A 21,944-nucleotide genomic window follows, 5' to 3' on the forward strand; every position below is an offset into this window, starting at 1 on the left:
CACTTGAACCTGTTTTTCTCCCACAGGCCTGGATTAACCAGCGTGCACTAAGGGCGCTCGCACTGAGCCTCCAGTCACCGGGGAGCCCCCCCCCCCCCCGACTAGGTACAGGCTGGCCGCCCTTCCATTATGACGGAGGGACAGCTGGGCCAAATTGAGTGGTAGTGGGGGGACACACTGAGTTTTTGACCCACCTGCATGCTGTAGTGAGAGTCAGTGGGCTGAGGCAAGCATCCAGGCCAGCCATGAGCGGGCCTGAGCTGCTGTAGGATGTGTGCAGGGCAGGCTCGCTCTCTTACCCCCACCCCTTGAAACCCATACCCATCTCCTTGGGGTAGGATCCAACCCCCTGTGGCACACACCGCTTGGAGGCAGCACCCAAATCCCCGCCCCTCTTCCTCTGGACTTCTAAACCCCTAGGGGCAGGATATCTAGAATCACATCCTGCCCCATGCTATGGTCACTTCATGCCACCAGAATGCTGGAAAGGGGATTGGAAATCCCCCCCAAAATGGGCAGCTAAAGGTTTCCTTGTTCAGAGGCAGTCCTTGGCAGGTGTAGAGATTTCACCATCTCCCAGCCCCCTCCAGTGTAGGTGGCATGGACAGAGCACTGTAGCATTCCAGAAATCCCTCTCTGACTTTCAGCTGCCTTTGTTCTCCTGAGCTCTCAAGACCTGACAGTCAGGGCCCATGACTAGAACAAGTGCTATTCTCTACTCTTACATTAGAATTTTTTCAGGGTAGGGGAACATGTCTCTCTGTATTGGCTAAATTCTGTCATACTGGTGAAGTGGGTGGAAGCCAAGTTTTCTTGCAGGGAGCTTCTCCCTCATTCTCTTTGTGCATTAATCATAGAATATCAGGGTTGGAAGGGACCTCAGGAGGTCATCTAGTCCAACCCCCTGCTCAAAGCAGGACAAATCCCCAACTATTTTTTTGTCCCCAACTCTAAATGGCCTCCTCAAGGATTGAACTCACAACCCTGGGTTTAGTAGGCCAATGCTCAAGCCACTGGGCTATCCTGTGCAGAGTGCTGGTGCTGATACTCCTGGAGCACGGAAGATGTGGGGCTGGTATGATGTCAAGCACCTTACAGCTCCAGTGGGGCCTAGCTTTTAGGGCAGTGGTGTGGAGTGGGCAGCCTGCAGGCCACATGTGGCCCATCAGGTAAGCTGATTGCGAGCCGCGAGACATTTTGCAGACGTTGACCATCCATAGGCACGGCCCCTCACAGCTCCCAGTGGCTGTGGTTTGCTGTTCCCAGCCAATGGGAGCTGCAGAAAGCTGCGGCTGCAAAATGTCTTGTGGCTCACAATCAGCTTACCCCGATGGGCTGCAGGTTGCTCACCATTGCTTTGGGGCCCCTCCAACACCCCTTGCAGACTGCAGGCGTGGGTGATGGGGTTGGGTCGGGGTCACCCAGAGAGCTCTTTCAAAATGGCACTAAGTGCTGAGTTCACTCTGCTAATGCCCCACCTTGAAACATTCTGCGTGTTTGCAGGTATGGTGCTGTGTCCATTATGAATAATCACTGTCATCATTAATTAAACTTGGTACTGCTAGCCCATCTCCAGGAGTGGAGAGGGGCGTGTGTGGGAGAGATAAGGAAGGAGAAACGTAATTTATTGAGCAGTAACGTGAGTTCTTCAGCTACATTATCTTTCAGCCACATGGTCACCTCCCACCCCCAGTCTTCCTCATGTGTTTAAAAATCCTGTTAACTTCTGAACAGGCAGGGCATTGCAACTGAGGGGGAGCTATCATGCCTCAGCATTTCTACTTTCACCCTCTGGCTTGGCATATGTAGTCCGAACTATCATGGTTTAAAATGTTGACACTATTGTTGAAACGGCTCCTGGAATCACATGGCATAGCATGCTGTTCACTAACCCCAGAAATGTGGATATTTTGTGGGGCACGCTATTGGAGAACTCATAGTTTTGGTAAGTGGTTTACTTCCTCTTTGCTTCTAGATAAATGTGGAACATAACAGGGATGTGGGTCTTGTTCTGGAAACAATTGCTAGTGTTCTTAAACCAGTAGCCTATAGTAATTTGCTGAATTCATATTTAGGCACATAAATAAGTGACCTACTTTTCATAGGTGCTGAACACCTATAGATCCCATTAATTTCAGTGGGTGCTCTGAACCTTTCAAATCAGGCCACTGATTTAGGTCTCCAAATATGGAGTTAGGTGCCCAACTTTGAAAAGGTTATTCTAGAAGATCTTGAAAAGCTACATGTGCAGGGGAAAGAAGCTTGTCAAATGAAGTCTTGTATGTTTTCTCTGAGTGAATTTTTGCTATTTTGTTACTTTGAATGCAGACTTTGTATGACTAAAGTATGTGTTCAGGCTTGTTACATGGAATGGACTTTGGCCTAAACTAGTACTGTGACTCACTGGTCATTTTCAGGACAAGTTTCCTTTTTGGTAAAATCCTAATGGCAAAACTCTCATTACCATAACAAAACCACCAAGATCTGCAAATTACCCAGCTGGCTAGTTTACATAACCAAATTCTTTTATTACTTATTTTATTTTATTATCATCTTCCTTTCCCCTCCATCCTAACTACTGTGTGCAAAATTCATTTATGTCTTGAATTTATCTATGCCATGGTCCTGCAGACCCTTAGTCTCATTTTGTACTCAGTGGGACTTCTCAATTGTTTAAAGTTACACACATGTGTGACTGTTAGCAGGATCAAGACCTTAGACTGCAAACTATTTGAGGCAGGGACTGTATATTTATAATCTGCCCAACTCCTGTTGGGACCCCTGGGTGCTACTGTATTATGAGTAATGTATGATGATGATAATGGGAGAAAAGATTTGATCCTCCTGTATTATTCTATCTGATTTCATCTTATCTCTGCATTTATATTGCACTCATCACCATAGTGTCTGAATTCAACAGAATTGCATAGGTATATCTGAAGGCAGAATTTCACCCTGTGTGTAGAGATTAAAAAACATATCCCGATAACTGAGGAGCCTAAATCCTTATTTTTGCATGTAGTGTTATGGGGTAGGCACAAATAAAGCAAGTAAGAAAGACTTTGGCACTCAAATCCTTATGGCCCATAAGCCGATGAGTACATTGTAAAGAATCATTGGTCGGTGCTCCTGGAAAGAAACATACACTGCTTATCTAAATGTATGAGAGATTTTTTCTCAACTGGCCTGTTTATGCTCTTGTTAGTGTCTTTAATAATTTTATAATGTTGCTAGGGAGCTGGGTGGCCATGGGGATTCAGAACTTTTTACCTCTAGGTTGCAGGTTCAGATCCAGTACAGACAGGTAGCAACTGGAAGTCACTACCATGGGATTGGTGTTCTGTAGTGTGTGTGTGAAATGTCTCTCAGTAAAGGCACAAGCAGGCAGATTCCACATCACAACTGATACTAATTGTCATTTTTGCTGTCAATCTCAGTGAAGATGACAAAGCTTGAATGGGCAGGTGATCTGAGCTAATACAGTGATGGCCTGTCTAGAACAGAGTTGATGCACCCTGGAATTGCTCTGTGGGGATGTTTGTACTGTGTATCTTCTCTATGATAAATAGAAGACTTTAGCCTCTCAGGCTGATAATCTGTCACCTTTAACAAGCATTATATTAATTTAGGACCACATTCCCCCCACAAATATACCCTCACAATGGGAGTTATATCTCCATATCTGAAAGAAATTTTTAGCTCCTGTAAAAATATTGTACTTCAGTTTAAAAAAAAAAACCCAAAAAACCACCTTTGGAATATTCATAACAGTGCATTTGGAAAGAATAATTAAAGATGTGAGCACAGTTGCCAACTTTCACAGGGTAAATAAGCACCCCGACTTTCACAATAAGCCAAAAATGAAGCTAATCCTATTTCAAAACAAGGCCAAAACAAGCCAATCCCTAAGAATCCCAATGCTCTATGTGACTAGATCCCCCCCGGTGTGCACTCTGGGACTGTGGTGGCCCCGCTGTGCAGCCCTGACTCTCCCCCTGCCCTTGCCCTGCCTTGCCCCTGCTTGCTGGGAGCTGATCAAAAAAAAGAAGCAATGAGCTACAAGCCAAAAACTAGCTGACAAGCAACTCACAAGCCAATTAAGCCAAAAACAAGCCCAATTTCTGCATTTTTTCCATGAGTTTGGCGTGTCTGGATGTGAGGGGTGCGAGAAAACCAGAACTACATTGTTAACAGCAAGGATTAATACTACATGGTGTTGATTCCTGTGTGGTTCACAAGAGATTTCTAATAGATCCACCAAGATATTATGAATGTGCCAAAGAACTCTGACTGTTGAAACTTCTTGTCGAATACAGCAGGAGTTTGTTGTCACCCCTTTCTAACTGCTTTCAGAGGTGGTCTTGGAAGCAGATCTCATGTACCACTGGTAGAGATTTCCTGTGGTATGGTTACATTATCCAAAATAAAATATGTTAAGTGGCTTTGATTAACTGTTTGTTGTTAGGCTCATTACCTGAAACTATCTGTATCATTACTGGGCATTTTGTGCCAGATCCTCAGCTGATCTAAAGCTGAACAATGGCACTTTACCCCAGATGAGGACCTGGCTCTTCTGGCACAGCTAAATGAACTGGTGCACAGTGAAGACAGATGCTTTATAGAAAAATATTAAAACGAAATTATGTTTACTGTTTGTAGATAGGAAGTCTGCATCCTCTCTCTCATCCAGCAGCACTCTATATAGCAGTGAAGACGACTCTGAAGCTGAAAAGATGAAAGACCACGTTAAGGGCAATGAAAAGGAAGACATTGACGGGACAGCTACACGTGAGAAGTATGGAAATGAGACTTGGGAAAGCAAACCTGAGGAAATTCAGGAAATGGATGCAGTGGAGGAGGAAGAAATGGATGAAGCAGAAGAGACAAAAGCAGAGGCTGTGATGAGGGAAGAAGTTGAGGTTCTTCATGGACATATGGAAATACATCATCAAGGCACAGATGAACTCAATGGGGAACTCAGACATGTAGGGTCAATAGAAAATAATGCAAGGGAAGAGGGGGAGAAGGATGGAAGCAACACAAGGGAAGATGGGGAGGAGGTTGTTCTAGTGCATTTGGAAGGCAGTACTATGGAAGCAGAGGCTACAAACAAGGATCCTCCTGAGGTTGATGAAGGAGGTGGTAAGTATAGTCTCTTGGTGGAGATGTGATGTGTCCAGTGCATGTAAGTGTTGTGTCATTTGCTCTTACCCTTAGTGACTGAGATGGCATTTTGATATAGCATGAGAAATTCAGTTATTGGACTATTCTTAGTTTACAATGTAAAACTGTTAGAATGTCATTTTGCTGTGTGTGCCAAATAACCACCGGTGATGTGCTATAAGTTCAATGTTTGTTTGATTTTATGGGTTTTCCAGTGTAAGGTTTGGCTATTCTTTTTTCATCTCTATCACTTTTTGGGGCAGTATGAGATAATAGATTTGTATTTTTTTTTCATGGACCGCAATACCCTTAAGTTTGACATCTCATGTAATTTTATAAAGCTTAGTGCCCGTTTAGATCAGAAGCATAGGAAGTCCTAGAGAATTCATATGCCAGCTCAGATGAACTGGTTTGTCATTCTTATAATTCCAGTTTCCATAAGGACTCCTAAAAATCTCTTGTAAATCATGGTGCAGTGCATAGGCAACCAGACTGGGAGTCAACAGACATGGTTTCTGTCTCCGGCTCTGTCACTGACACACTGGCTCACCAGGAGTAAATCACTTAACCTCCCTGTGCCTCAGTTTGGCAGCTTGTAAAATGGGGATATTTGTGCTCCAATCTCACAGCTATTGAGGGATGTTTTGGGGGCTGGGCAAGGAGTATAGCTATACCCACATGAGTGAGGCTGTGCAGGATTGCATACTTGGGTGGGAAGAATATAAGTACTTGGTGTGGAATTTCATCTGGATAGCGGGGAGAGTATCCTGATAATACTGAGAATGTCAATGTAAAGTAATGAAGTGGCCTTCTTAGTGATGCAGATGTGAAGAAAGGGAGTCATAAGCCATGCTAGACAGTATTTCTGACTGTATCTCTACGGATGTCGATTTTGCAGTGGATTATGTAATGCTCTCATTTAGTTTTAATAGATTTTGTGGTTTGTTTCTATTGCTTTCTGCTCGAGTGCAGCATGTATCAAATAGCACCATGTGTGTAAAGCAAACACTGTTGAACACTATGCTGTATTGCTTGCAAGTCTCTTGGTGTTGGATTGCTTTGGATTGCACTGTGATTTGGTTTTGCTATGTGATGCATTCAGAATTGAAGCAGAGGGAATAATTTATTATTCAGGGATTATATTGAATTATTTATAGGTGTGTGTTTCTTGAAATGTTCCTTTCACTTGCATAAGGCATCTCAGCTTAAGCAACTTCACCATTAGACTGTTAGATAAGTATTAAGTGTGGTTGAAGATTGCTAATGATTTCAATCATACAGGTAGGATGAAGTGCTGTAATTTAAAAAAAAAAAAAAAGAAAGGGAAGAAAGGGATAATCATATGTACTGAGCTAATGATCTGCCACAGTTTTGGCACAAAATAAGACCATTGTTCTTATTTGATCAAATTCCTGGGTGCTGACATTTAATGGTCATTTTATGCTGTAGTTATAGATTTGAATGATCATCGCATTTGGGATGACTTCTCTCTTTAGGAGGCCCTATTTCAGTTGTCAGGGTGAGTAACTGACAGACGGGATAAGCGTAGTACAGATAAAAGAACGTATACTTCTCCATCAAATCTTACAGCATCTTTACTGCCTGGAGAATGTCTAAGACTTAGGGGCAGACTACGGAAAATGAGGACAAAACAAGGGCTATGTGGACAAAAATAAATAATCACTTAATCATAGAAGTTAGAGATAGGAAAGACCTAGTAGATCCCATCCCAGCCAGCTCCTGACCGGTACAGTATTGTCATGGTGAATTTGGGAGAAAATAAAGAAATTGTCAAGGAATGATATGTGAGTAATGAAAAAATAAGGGCAAGGACATCTTTGAAAGGAAACTAACATTGTGAAAAAAGGATTTGATGAGTAGCACATGCCACATTGGGAATCAAACTTTCTTTAGGGCCTGATCCCACAATCACCCCCTGCTCACTAATCTAGGAAATCTTGGGCCAGTCCTAAAAATTGCTGATTGGCTTCCACTTTCGGAGCGAGCCAATGAGAGGTGAGCAGTTCAGCATCTTAAAGCAGTTGCAAAATTAGGCTCTTAGCTCTATTCTGCACCTGGGCTCCTTTATTTCCTTGTTAAACTTTCTGTTGCCACTGCCCTTCCTCCTATATCAAGTGTTTCTGCCCTGTTGCCTGGTAGCCGATCCAGTTATTGACTATGCTTCAGCTAACCAGTCTGGTTTTAGATGTTGCAGAAATATTAATCAGAGATGAATTTCTATGTAAAGGAGACCATAAGTGGAAAAGCTTGTGTGGGCTTATTCAGTTGCCAGCTGAGGCTGGGGAAGGCACCATAAACGTGGGATTAGGATTTTAGAAGGTATCTAAATACCTGCTGTGTATTTTCTGATCTTGTGGTGGACTTTGTGACAAGAGGGAGATGTCACTCATTCCAAGAGACAGAATTACTGTGCGCTGTATTTGCCATCCTGCTTGGGGCTCTGTGTTTTGATTGACTGTCAATACTCCCTCTTGTCATATATGTAAACTGGGAAGAATGGGAACTGCCAGCTAATCAAATGGCAGGACTATAAGCAGGTCAAAGTAATAAGGTATGGACCATATTTAAGAAAACTTATGGGGCTTCAGTGAGCCTGAAGAAAATGCTGTCTATGCTTCTTTATTCTGATGCAGCAAAGGAGTCTCCTGGGGGTGAAGGTTTCTCCTCTTGTTTGCAGAGTTTAATCATCGTTGTTATTTACTATTGATATTGCAATAGTGCCCAGAGACCCTAGTCAGGACCCTGCTCTGAAATGCTCAAGGGGGTCTGTATAGTGTCCAAATAAGTCCAGGGAAGTGCAGTGGCTTCATGCTGGGGCTAGTACATTATTTAACCAGAACAGGAGTGGGTGGAGGTAAGGCCTGAGGAGAGAGAACAGAGAAGATGGAGAGAAGAAGCGGAGCAGGAAGGCTGAGGTATGGGGAAGAGATGAGAAAAAAACAAGGAGGAGGAAGAAAAAATAATCATCTAATCACAGATTCAGAGACAGGAAGGACCTAGTAGGTTTCATCTGGTCCACCTCCCTGCCTGCACGGGATTGTCCTCTGCAGTATGGTTTGTTCAGGCTCCATTTAAAAGCCTTAAGTGAAGATGTCTCTCATCTCCCTTGGGAGGCTGTTGTGGAGCCTGAAACCGATCATGCTTGGAAAGCTTTCCCTGCCATTCAGACTAAATTTGTCTTTCCTTGATTTTGTCCTATTGCTCCTGGGAGCTAGGGATGCAGGGAAGTGGAGGAGAAGGAGAGGAGGAAACAGTGTGGGGGAAGGAAAGGAAGGAAGACACTGAGAAGACTGTGGTGGGGAGGAGAAGCAGGAGATGTTGCAGATAAAGGAATAACAAAAGGAAGATATAAAGGAAACAAAGTAGAATGGCAAGATATGGGGAGAGAAGGGGGGAAACGAAGAATATAAGAATGGGAGGGGAGGAGGAGTTTGACTAGCAACCATCTTGTCCCTAATCTCCCCTGAAAACCAATTGAACATAAATGTGTCACCTTTAGTCCTTCCAATGGAGTCGCTCATTGCCATGAGTAATTCTGAAATACCAGGCATCTTAAGCCCCATTATATACACAGTTAGAAGGTTAAACAATTTTGGTGTTTATTCTCCAGTCTCAAAAGCATTAATAGCTGTTGTTCCTCCTAGCTATGCAGGGAAAACCTCTCCCTTCCATACACTCCCTCCTCCCAATGGTTTTATTTTTCTCACGGAGCATTTTCTTTGCATTTGCCATAACGCAGTAGCATTATCTGAAAGCAGAAAAGTTCGCTGTGTTGGTTTGGAAATGGGGCTAGATTGACAGAAATGCAGTGGTGGTAATACATCTCCCTTAATAAAAATTAAATGCAATATAACCATATTATATAACTCTTGAAATTGAAGCTATAATTGTAGCAACCTGCGTGGTATTTGGAGGGAAAAGCCCAGTTTGCAGGAAGGGAGAGTTTGGAGGAGGCACCAGGAAGTTAATTGTATACACGGCTAGAACCAATGCTAGCTGCCATTACAGCATCTCTGTAAATAGTTCTTTTAACAAAGAGCCAGTGTAGTTTTACAAGTATATTATCCTCTAATTTTATTCCTTAGCACCTGGTACATGCAACACTAATGGAAGGGATAGCACAACCTTAACTATAATGCTGCAAATGTAACACGTAGATCTTGACTATGAAACAAAATCTTAAACATCGTAGATGTTGCTTTTAGGGGGAGCAAATATTTCTCTGCCTATATATAGGGATTTACATTCATGTATGACCGTGCATCAAGATAAGACAATGTCTTCAGCCAATTTTACTACTGTGAGGAATTTAAAGAATCATCAGAACTGTATATGGAAACTTTAGTATGTAAAAATATGGTATAATTTTTTTGTAAAGTAGGCACAGGACAATAAAAGGTTTCTGTTCATCAAACAAATTTGTTGCTTGTGCATGAAATGCATCTTAACAAAGGTAGTTTTGTGTCTTTGTGATGATTTTGTGGCTGATTTCTGCATGTATGTTTTTGTAGATCCTCCTGCATGAATTTTTATAATGGGTTGCTATTTGATTTTAATATACTTCAAAGCGTTATTACAGGTGAAGGCTTACTGCATTTTAATTAACCCTGCACTGATAATATGGCTCTCGTTAAGCCAATTTCAGACAACTGAATGATTCCCTTTTCCCTTAAGCTTTCGATTATTTTTCTTCCTTGCTCCTTGTTTAATAATTTTGTGATATTTTTTTAAGATTGCAAATCAGTCCAAGAGAAAATAGCAGAGGCAATTGAAAATGGTCATCGTTTGAGTTCTGAACCTGAGCCCAGTGATTCCAGTTCAGATGAAGAAGAGGAGAACTTAACAAGTACAGCTCATGATATAAAAGAAGGTGAGGTCAACTAATATGATCAGGTGCCTGGATTAAATTTCACTCTGCATTGAAAAGCCATTTATAGAACAGTTAGTTCCCTCTTTCACCTTCCTTTTCATACTGGCATCTCTGCCTTCTGTTTTCCTTTTCTTTCCTCCCCTGAATAAAATTGTTGCACTGATTAGTTAGCCTCTAAAGCTGTAAAGCTTGTAAAACTGATACCATTTAGGAGCTGACAGTGATTCTGGATAAAGAGTTGAGGCCATGAAAATGTGATTGCTAGTGGAGACTGCTTCAAAAAATAGGAATCTGGTAAGTTTCACTTTGCTTCCAGCCTGTCAACCCGTGTGTTAATATGAGGCCTATGGGGAAATGCAGTCTTAAGACAGGATGCTTCTATTTCTATGAATGGAAAAGGTATCACCGTTCACTGGAATGATCGTCAATATGAATGAAAGTGCCAATGGTCTGAGTCCCAGCCTAGAGTTCAACAGACTATATTATGTCCCCAACTCACCTTCCTAGAGCTTGGCATTATTGACAGTAACACAACAAAACCTCAATTGGAGCTTGTCTTTTCCAAGGGTTTCCATCCAGGATTTTCTCTGGGCTCACCAGTTCCTGCTTGGAATCTTAATCCAGGAATTTAACATCAGAACCAAGGATTGTTGAAAGGAAGATCCCAGCATTTTTATTCTGGGTTTTAGAGTCGGCCAAGTTATGTTCGTAACAAACCCTAATGAATGTAAGTGTTAAGGTTCTTCTTCAAAATAGAAGTGAGGTTCAGAGACACATAGTGGAAAAAAGAATAAGGCCATAAATTGTTTGACTTTAACTTCCCTGGTTGTACCTGATTATCACAGAATATATCACGGTGGCCTCTCAAATACCTGGAATATTCTGTCCCCAAAGACAGAAAGAGTTCACTGGTAGAGTAATGATGCTGCAGTATCCTCTGGAATAGCAGAGTGCTTTGCATCGGATGAATGGTTGGACTGAGAGTTTGGAACCCACCATTTCCGGTGGATTCAATTTTCTTTTTCATTCACTAGGGCCAAAATTTTCAAAATTTTGGGTGCCAAGTTTCAGACAATTTAAAGGGAGCTTGATTTTCAGGTGGCTTAGGTTGGGCACCCAGAGATTGAGATACCCAAAGGCACTAATGACTATTTGAAACCTTGGCCTAGATGTTTATCTAGCTTTGTTACACAAGACATTGCTTTTAGGCATTAGCAAAATGCGGCTGGTTTGTGAGTAAAGCACATAGGCATAGACAACTTACTGTAACTGTGAAAAATAACACACATTTGGCTACTCAAATAAATATAGACAATGTTTCTGTTCTTTGTGATAGTACCTTTCTTTACTCCTGTTCTCCTCCTTCATGAATTACAGAAGCTTTCAGATTCCAAAATTTGTCAGGTTTGATTGTGTTGTTCTGTGAACTTTAAATATAATGGCACAGATGGATGCCATCAGCACTTCAGCTCCCAGAATTTTTGCCGCAGCCTGTTAAATTACACAGGCATATGGGCCAAAAATCACTATCTTTTTGTGGATTCTATGATGTTTTTTAAATTAACCTATAAATATAAGGCCCAGTTATTAAAAATAATTGCTAATGAACAGTAGGTGTCTGGCAAAATTGCCATGGAGTTTGTTTCCTTACAAACTACAGCCAGAATATCTCCAGTTAAAGAACAAAAACTGTTTAACACATCAGTCTATTGAAAGAGCATATGTTCATACCTGGATTTCTGTCCATTTCCTAACTCAATATAATATTAGTTGCTGGTTAGTTGTGTTGCCACCGGGAACAAAGGTGGTTTCAAAGAGCTGTATTGCTGCATTCAGACACTTCAGTTGTGCTTTGCAGCCTCCGCCAGGAAATAAAACATTCTCTGGGCCTGACTCTGTTCTCACAGCATGGAGAACTCCTTTGAAGTCAATGGAATGACACTGATGTAGACCAGCATGAGCTCAGAATCAGACCCTCAGGGTTTCATCCCAGTTGTACAAAGGAGCCATGTTTCAATATGAGATAATTGCTGTCAAACAGGTGACCAGACTGGAACAGGATCAGAACTAGAGACACTTTCTAGCCCTGACTTTGCCTACAGTGCACTTCACAGCTCGTTCGGTGGCCAGTGCTAAGTTGAGAGCTGAAGCGTATATGGGTGTGCATATATGTGTGTGTGTTGCAGGTGGCGAAGCGTAAATGTGCATGTTTGCAGGTGGCAGAGCTCTGCCCTGCCCTAGCCTGCTCTGCCCAGCTGTGTAATTCCAGTTGGTCTTTTGAATGAGGTACGTTCAGAATGAAAGCTATTCTTTGGAGAGGGACCCCCTCTCATGGAACAGCCAGCTGACTGACTGTTTTTAAATGCTATTTTAAATAAATATATACAGTTTATTTTTTCTGCATTGAAAATCAAATATTAGCAGCCTCTGTCTTATGGATCAATTACATATTCAGAGCAAAATACTGAATTAGTCCTAAGCAGGGGACAAGAAAAGCAGCTCTCTACAAGGTCTTTTAGCAGAGGAAGAAAGGAGGTGGAATGTGCTGACTGCAGTGAACAAAACTGAATGCATAACCAATCGGTTATAATTGAGTGATGATGACACTAAACTATCATCATTCATTGCACTCATAGCGTACACTATTTTTTCACCTAAGGGTTCAGGTTCACATTAGCAGAGGAAAAGAAAAAGGGTTATTGTATTAGCTACTTCCAACCCAGAATACTTTGTCCAGTGCCAGCTACCATTTAGTAAAATAGAAAGGAGATTATTGCCTCAAGGACAGTGCAGCATATGACATAAGACATTATTCACACTGCAAATGAAACTTAAAGATGATTTATTAGACATTTTGAGAATTATTGGCAATTGGACTGAGTTTGGATGAAGATTTGAAGTGACCCAAATTCAGGAGTGCCTGGATGTGGTATTTTTGGTCTGAGCCCCTTTTCTATAAATTATGATGGGGATTGATAAATGAATGGAGAGGCAGGTTGTTTTTTTTTTAACACTGCTAAAAGTCTAAAACCTGAAGGACATATAAAAATGAGGAAGCTGGCAGTAAATATAAATAACTCCCTGCAAAGCACATCTATCTTAGAGGGTATTGGCAGAGGATGGAGGGCAGGATTTCTGTCAGGTAGCAAAGTGCAATGTGGGAGTTTTAAGCTGTATTGGTCACATGACTAGAGATCATATTATGTGTGGTAAGGTGAGAGGAAAAAAGTGCTGCTGCTTCAATTGATTTTTATTTAGATTTCTCTCTTGCACGCCCTCCAACTCAACCCCTTTTTCTCTCTCTCTTCTTCCACCCATCCCTGATCTCTGTCTAGGGTGACCAGGTGTCCCAATATTATTGTGATCATCTCGACATTAGGGGCTTTGTCTTACATATGCGACTATATCCCCTGGTCCCCCCCAAAAAAGTATCCTGATTTTTCACACTTGCCCTCTACTCTGTCCACTCCAGGGCACTCCCTTTGTCACCTGTTCTATCACTGCCATCCTGTTCCCCGTCTGCTCTCAGCCTCTCCAGCTGCACAATGCTTTCCCTGGTTTCTGCTCAAATGGACCTGCTTACAGCAGGAAACTCTAGCCTCCTGAGCTCAGTATCACCTGCAGGACAGGATGAAACACTGCAGCATGTAGGTTCATTCACTGATTCCTCTTTTATGTCAGTGCTAATATAGAGTGAGGAAAGTAACGTTGGGAAGTTGGCCAGGCTGGCGGAAGGCCCTGGGAGAGCCAAATGGGGAAGGTGAGAACCTATCCATCTTCCTGTGCCAAGACTGTGGCCCACAGAACAATGTGCATCGGGCCAGGGAGCTGAACCATCTCTAGGTGGACATTTTAGAGATGGCTGATGCAGCATGAACACATGTTTAGGTCTAGCCAGGCTAAAGAACACAGTGACTGAAGGTTGCGGAAATATAAGAAGGTGACAGTAGAATAAATCAAATAAAGGCAGGTATTATGGGTGGCCTTTCCCCCACTTTGGATTTTTCATATGTCCCACCAGAGCACAGTTTCTGGAAAGCATGATTCTTTTATTCGCTTTGATGACATTTAGACCAGCTTTTCCAAAAATATGACCAGATCCTGAATGATGTGTACAGACACAGGGGCACTGGCACAAATAGATAATTGTGCTTGCCAAAGGCTTGATTCTGCGCCACTGAATTCAATGAAAGCTTTGGCCATTGATTTCAAAGAGGATAGGATCAAGCCCCAAACGTGCATAAGCCATTACCCATTTTTGCATGCACACAGGGGCGGCTCCAGACATTTTGCCACCCCAAGCACGGCGGCATGCAGCAAAGGGTGCTCTGCCAGTCACCAGTCCCGCGGCGCCTGTGCTGGTCCCATGGCTTCGGGATCAGCGGACCCTCCGAAGACATGCCGCCGAAGGCTGCCTGCCTGCCGCCCTCCTGGCGACCAGCAGAGCGCCCCCCATGGCATGCTGCCCCAAGCACACACTTGGCGTGCTGGGGCCTGGAGCCGCCTCTGCATGCACAGATGTATATTCTGTCTCCTGTACATGATTATTTTGCATGACCTATTTCTGCATATTTAAATCTCCTATGGCTACTTCCTCTATTTACCCTGAGGTCACTTCTGGGCCATGCAACATCATTTTTGTTTCAATTATTTGTGCCTGATGCCAGAATGACAACACTGGAAACAGCCACAGGACAGGTGCATCCTGGGAAGCAGCAGGTCAAGTTTCCCTCCACATTACCCAGCCTAAAATCCTTTCACTGATTTGGAACAATGGCATCGCTAATAATCACTTCATAAAAAGCCTTAAAATTAACGTATTTATTACAATAAAACTAATGTTTTGATTATTTCCTCAGATGGAGCCTTCTTGGCAGAAGCAGCAACAGCATGTGAAAAGCAGAAGGCAGCAGAGCAAGAGGTACAAGAGGGGCAGATGGTGGATGAGGAAAAAGCACTTGAGAAGCAGGAGGAGTTTGTAGCTGAGGAAGGAGCCACTGACACTGAAGAAGCAGGCAATCCAACAGCTCTGGAGTTAGATTTACTGGCTAAGAAAGAAGAAGCAGCTGTGATGGGACAGACAGTGGAAAATGTACTTACAGTAAAAGAAGAAGCATCTGAGGAGAAGGCTATAACGGAAGAAGATCTGGAAGAGAGTAGGGTAGGAAAGGAAATGGCATTTCAGGGAGAGGAGGCATCTGAGGGAAATATAGCTTTGGAGGAAAACGTAAATGAAGGAGAGGAGGCAGTGGAAAAGGCAGCATATGAGGGAAAGGTGGTGAAGGAAGTACCACCTGAAGGAGAGGAGGTTGTTGAGGAGGTGCCTGAGGGAGAGCAGGCTGTGGAGGAAGCAGAATCTGAGGCAGAGGAGGCTGTGGGGATGGCAAGAGGTGTGGGAAAAGAAGATGTGGGGGAGGCCGCATCTGAGGCAGAGGAGACTGTGGAGGAGGCAGCATCTGAGGCAGAGGAGGTTGTGGAGAATTCAGTTGCAGAGGCAGAGAAGGCTATGGAGAAGGCAGACTCTAGAGGAAACGAAGTTGCAGAGGGGATAGAATTGGAGGGAGAGGAAGTTGTGCAGGAGGCAGCTTCTGAGGGATGGGAGACTATGGGAGAGACAGAATTTGTTCTGGAGGAGTCAGTAGAATCAGTGAAGGTTCCCATACTGGGAGCAGCAACTGAAATGGAGGAATCAGTAGAATCAAGAAAGGTTCCCGTCGGTGATGCAGTGTCTGAAGTGGAGGAGGCAGCAGCAGCAAAAACATCGGAGGAGGAGGAGGATGTAATGGAAACAACCCCAGAGGAGGGAGAGACAAGAAATGAGGCCTCAGAAGTAGAGAAATCACCACCTTTGATGGAAGAAACCTCATTGGACAGGGAAATAAAAAGGGACACTGCAATAGAGGAAGGAGCACACAAAGATGGGGGGAGCATAGTGGAAGCATCTGAAGAGGAAGCAGCAGCAGAAGATCCAGAATCTGAAGAGGAGGTAGTAGAAGAAGGAACAGACATAGGGGAGTCAGTGCCTGAGGAAATACCATATATGGGAGAAGAACCGGTGAAGGCTAGTGAGGAGAAAGTGACAGAGGAATCAGAAGAAAAGGCGGTGTCCCAAATAGCAGTTCCTGAAAAGAAGTTGGTAATATTAAAAAAGGTACCTATTGCTGAAGAGGCAGTAGATAAATCCACAATAAATGTAGAGGAGGTGGCTGAGGGAGCAGCAGTGGAGGGTGTGGTGGTAACTGAGGGGATGGCAATGGAGGAACTGGAGGTGGCTGAGGAATCAGCAGAGAGAGAGGGAGAAGGAATGTCAGAAATAGAATCTGAGGAGGCAATGTCAGTGGACACAGGAGGCAATGGGACAGTAATGGGTAAAGAAACACCACCACGAAAGGAGGAGATAGTAGAGAAATCAGAAGTTGGTGAGAAAGAAAATGCAGAAGTATTATCAGACTGGGAGGTGCAGACAGAGGACGGAGGACATGAGGAGGGCATGGAAGAGGAGAAGGCAGGATCGGAAGAGCAGAAGGTGATGACAGAGGGGATAATACCCGAAGAAGATATGAGATCAGAGAGAACATTGCCTGAGGTGGAGAAACTGATGACACCATCATCTCTGAGGGATGAAATGGAAGCTGTGGACGCAGCACCTGAGGTAGAAGGCGTGACACAGGAAATGGCATATCACCTGGATGTAGTGGAGAAGGAAGCAGTCCTTGTGGAAGAGATAATGGCAAAATTGAGACACGCAGGTGGGAATGACAGAACAGAGAAGCAAGAGATGGAGACAGTGGAGGAGAAAATCACACTGAAACAATTAGACACAAATGAAAAAATAAAAACAGGAAAGACAGAGACTTTGGCTGAATATCCACAAGGGATTCATGACTGTACGGATCTGCTTGAAGTCCAGCACAAGGAAGAAAGCCTTGCACATATAAAACAGACACTATAGAAACGTCCGTTACAGAAGAGAGAAACTAAGGGGCTCTGTGGCACATGGTGAGTATCTGTATGAGCCAGATTGCTACCTGAAAGAGGAATTGATTTTACTTTTATTACATTCCTTTGTAAGGTTTCCAAAGCTGCAGTACCTAGGCTAGTGCTACCAAAGCATCAGCTCTACTGGATGGTGAAATGGAGGAGCTAGAAAACCATGATTTTCTTCAACCATTTATTATATTCTTCATTTTCGCTTCAATGGTTTCCTGAGGGTTTTTATTGCAAAGTCAAAAGTGACTTTGAGTTGCATCATGAACATTCACAGCTCTATTTAATGTCTGTGTCTCATACCTTCATTCACACTGAGTGGTACTGTCATCCATGGATAGTGCCATTGGTTACACTGAGACTGTGTATAGGAAAAAAATGTACTTATGGCTGACAAGGCAATAGATAAAGTCACAATGAATGTAGAGGAGATGGCTGAGGTAGCAGCAATGGAGGTAGTGGCAGTGACTGAGGCGGTGGCCATGGCCGAGTGGTGGTGGTTGAGGGAGTGACAACGGAGGAAGTGAGTAAATGAGCAAGAGTGGTAGCCTCTGGCCATAACACTTCAAATGATTTTGATATTATGGAGCTATAGCAATAATCAGCCCCGTGTTTCTGCTTGCAATCTATCTCTATGAACGTGTATGGCTCATATTACACTAGTAGCTAAGCACCTCACAATCTTCAATATACCTTTTTACCATACAACTTATACTTTGCTTGATGTTTCCCAGAATAATCTAAAGCTGGACATAATTATTTTGCCTTAGATACAATCCCTGGATGGGGGAGAAAGACACATCTGAGCATCCTCTGCAGTTCCTTCAATGATCTTATTTTAGTAACATTTTTTTACAAATCACTGTAGATTTGTGTGGGTTGGGACATTCCCTCCTCCTCTTCATTTGACTTGATGAGTAGCATAACCATCTGTTTGTTTACTAGACCAGCTCCAGAATGTGCAACAGATAACTGAACTAAGCTTACAGAGCTAGTATGGGAAATCACACTCTTTTATCATTATGACTACAATAATAATAAGGAACTTTCCACAGCTGTCATGAATTTCTTTTCGAACTACAGAGAATTCTTACATTGGTTAAACTGAAATTCCCCAGCCCCCAAAGAACTCAGTGGGTTTGTGATGACTAGCTTGAAGGGAGGAGGAGGTTTGCTGGCACTTTATGTATAATAATAGAAAGTGCAGTGTACGTATGTATATAAAATTGTATGTATGTGATTGTATCCTCCGCCCACACACATCTTTTGTGTGTCAATTGCATTTGTAGATTGTAAACTCTTTAATACAGTGGCTATGTCCTCATGTATGTATATGTGGTTTCCCAGGACAATAAGGTCTGGATTCTGATTGGAGCATCAAGGTGGTATTGTAATGTAAATAGTAGCAATAACAATAAGAAGCCCAATTCTGATCTCACACATCGATGCCACTGGGAACTGTGCTATCTAATGGAGGAAAGAATTGGGGGCTGTAAGGGTAATTCCTTCCCTCTGTTGCATGCATCCATTAGTGGAGAAAATGGTCAGAGAGAGGATTTCCCCCCCCCCCTTCTACATCCAGAGGAGCAGGTCAGAATTGGACTTCAGAGAGCATTAGATAGGGGGAGGAGTCAACATGTGAGTGCACCTTGGCTGCAGCTCTAATGAAATCTAGTCAGGCCCCAGATCCTCACCTGTGCACATGCTGGGGTACAGAACATACAGTAGGTGGGCATGCATACTGCCTTGCTGCTACTGCTTAAAGGCATAAAGAATGGCCCACCAGGCAGGCTCCTGCTGCTCTATGCCCACGCTAAGCCAGCCTCTGCATCTGGGCCCCATCTGTGTTTGACTGCTGCGGAAGTGGTACATAAATCTGACTCTGTTTCACTGGCATTTCCAGCCAAGTTTGATTTGCTTCCCATGACCATTCACAGAAGCAGATTTTGATTTGGAAGAAAGTTCCTGGAAAGAGAGTTGTGCGTGCTTGAATGTCCATACACTTGAGCATTCACTCGGGGAGGGGCGGTTTGGCTATCTTTAAAGCTATCAGTGGGTTTGGAAGTGGTCAGGAAGCAGGACCTGCACCACATGACCTACGTGACCAGTCACTTAGCATGAATAGCAAATAACATGAAGCAGTAGGTATGTTAAACAGCCTGCAAGCAAATCAAGGGCTGAAATATTTTCCCAAACCATTCACCCAATGGCTGAATGTCAGAGAAATGGGTACCAACAGGTAAGTCAGACACAGCAAAGGTGTCATTGGCACTGAAGAGATGAATAGCTGGGAATACGTTGCTCAGCTCTACTCAGCACCCCTGGCACCAGTCTACTTTGCCCATCTCTGGGGCTCCAAAGAGTAAGGCCAAGATTTTTTTTTTCCCCAGCATGTAGTAGTGTGTGTGGAGTGAATGCCATGTATTGTTTTATGAGGCTTACTGAACAGCACCAACCTATTTGAAATGTAGCTCCCAATATTTGTTTTAGTCACCTGAAGGCCTCCTCCCCTCCCCCCCATCTGCTCTTAGATGCCATTTAGTAACAGTTAGTAAGAACTTGATTGTGTCTTGTCAATGGCCTGGCTCTGAGGAACAGTGCAGAGCTGCCCTAGCCAGAGGGAGCTCTGGGACCACCCAAGTATGCCCAGGATGTACACCTGCTCAAATTCCCTTTCTAGACTGGGGCTTGAATGTCCATACACCTCTGTGTGGCTGGCCAGTTCTATGGAGTGAGGTGGCAGTGAAGGTGGAACCATGACCCAGCCCACGCTGGCCCCCTTGAGAGTGCTTTGCATTCCCATGGATACAGGGACAGAGCAGTCCCTACACTCCCCTAGGTAAAGCAGCTGGAATTCTGCCTGGTCTTTACACAGGCCCAGCTAAGTTCTATGCTAAGTTCTATGATGGTTTGTCCAGTGGCCTGGCATTTCCAGACGCTTCACTTCAACATAAAAAGATACATAAACTGCAATCAGGGCTCTGAACAAAATAACTGATATTAAATATCCCTACTAGATTAGGACAGAAAAAAATAAAGCAATCAAACCCCTACAGTAAACCCAACAGCCAGCAGATTCCTTCAGAGTGAAAATTGAAAACAAGCACCATAATTTCCATGTCCGTTATACAAGTGAATACAAACTTTGGATTCAAAACAACACAGGTTTAGGTATAAACAGCGGGCCCAATCCTCCTTTCACTTACCTTGCAGTCAACCAGTAATAACCCGATGGGTGTTATACTGGCATAACACTGGTGGAAGTGAGAGAACACCACTTGGCAACAACTGATCTTTCTGATTTACATAATATTAATCAGGCCACTCCTTTTTCAAAGCCTTACCTTCAAAGGCATCCCACATTGGTGGCAGCTTTACCAGTGAGCCAGGCTACACATAGCATCTTTAAGAACCTATGTGTGGCATGCGTTCACAATTCGGCATTGCTAGTGAGTGCTGAGAAATGCTCTCTCTATGGCTTCCCACATGCTGGGCATGCTACAAGTTTTATTTTCCATCTTAGGCAATGGAATAAAATCAAATGGCTTTGCAATGCTTCATTACACTGAATTATTTTGGGATTCCACATGTGGTAATGAATGTAAACATGGTCAAATACCTTGTGATGGTTTTAAGAGAGAGTTGGATTTGTGTTTCTGGGCCAGAGTCCCTAATATGCACTTTGAGAAAGAAAAGTACCCAAGATAAATAAGCTAAATGCATTTATTGTAGTAAAAAAGGAATTTAGTGTGATTAAACAAGAATAATGCCAGATTTTATTTGTCAGTAATTTAAATTGAGGCACTGTGTCCAGTGAATCTGTGCTGTATAATTTAAATCCTTATTCTCGTGCAATTTGTGCAATACTTTGCTTTGAAAGCATGTACTTGAGTTGCGACCCTCTTGGTCTCTTTTTAATCCAAGGAATGTCCATAAAATATGAAACAGTCTCTTCCATGGACTACTATGTTTTCAAATTTGTTCAATACTAACAGCACAGTAAATGGATAATATATGTTTATGCCTTCTACATGTGAATAATTTTGGGATGTTAATTGTTCTGAATTAAAACTTTTCTTTGTGACCTTCCATTAAAGATTTTCTTTGGGAGTGTGTGTCGGGGGGAGGTATAGGGAGGGGGGGGACATGTGCGCACACTCGTGTATGTTCATAGACTCACATATTTGCTTTAGTCTATCTCAGTGATGCCATATTTCAGTCTGGGTAGCTGTTTGGATTTTTGGAGCTATCTTCAATGTAAGGATACTAATACTTAGCATTCATACCAGGGCCTGATCCAAAGCCCCTTGAAGTGGTGATCTTTCCACTGCCTGTAACTGGCTTTGAATCAAGTTTGATACGTCTTCAAAGCATTGCTCATACATTAATTAATCATCATAATACCCTGTGACACAAGTACGCCTAACAGCTGAACTTAGCCTCATTTCCTGCCCCACAGGCTAGCCACAAACAGCTGCAGCGGCACAGGAGCCAGTGAACAGAGCTGCTAACAGGAGTTTCAGTGGGAGTGCTGTTGGAGGAGCAGGTTTTTGTAGTTTGTGGATTGTATTGTGGAGTTTGTGTGTGAGTGAGTGTGTGTGCAGGCTGCTAGGGGCCGTGTGCTGGGAGCGAGGCTGAGCCCTGAGTTGGGGGCGGGGCTTACCTCATTAGGGGTCCTATATAAGGAGCCAGGCACTCAGCTGCAGCGGCACAGGAGCCAGCGAACAGAGCTGCTAACAGGGGAGTTTCAGTGGGAGTTTCCAGGGGGAGGTTACAGGGGAGACCAAGGCAGACAAACCAGGAAGCCAGACAAGAGAAGAGGCAGGGGTCTGCCAGCAGCCCAGTGCGTGTTGGTGGCCTGTGGTGCAGTGTGAGGCGTGGATTGCCAGGCACAGATTTGGAA

At 43.4% G+C, this 21,944-nt stretch overlaps 1 protein-coding gene across 1 annotated transcript in view; it reads left to right on the forward strand.

Annotated features, from left to right (window-relative positions):
• The window catches only part of ERICH3 (glutamate rich 3), a 64,431-nt gene extending 43,452 nt beyond the window's left edge, over nucleotides 1-20,979 (forward strand). Inside the window, 4 exon segments of the mRNA XM_050961000.1 lie at nucleotides 4,660-5,142; nucleotides 9,917-10,054; nucleotides 14,914-16,986; nucleotides 16,989-20,979. Coding sequence (XP_050816957.1) covers nucleotides 4,660-5,142; nucleotides 9,917-10,054; nucleotides 14,914-16,986; nucleotides 16,989-17,035 — 2,741 coding nt within the window. The 3' untranslated portion in view covers nucleotides 17,036-20,979.
• The last annotated feature ends 965 nt before the right edge of the window (nucleotides 20,980-21,944 follow it).

This window comes from Gopherus flavomarginatus, chromosome 7 (assembly GCF_025201925.1).
Source record: "Gopherus flavomarginatus isolate rGopFla2 chromosome 7, rGopFla2.mat.asm, whole genome shotgun sequence".
In the NCBI taxonomy this organism is placed as follows: domain Eukaryota; kingdom Metazoa; phylum Chordata; order Testudines; family Testudinidae; genus Gopherus; species Gopherus flavomarginatus.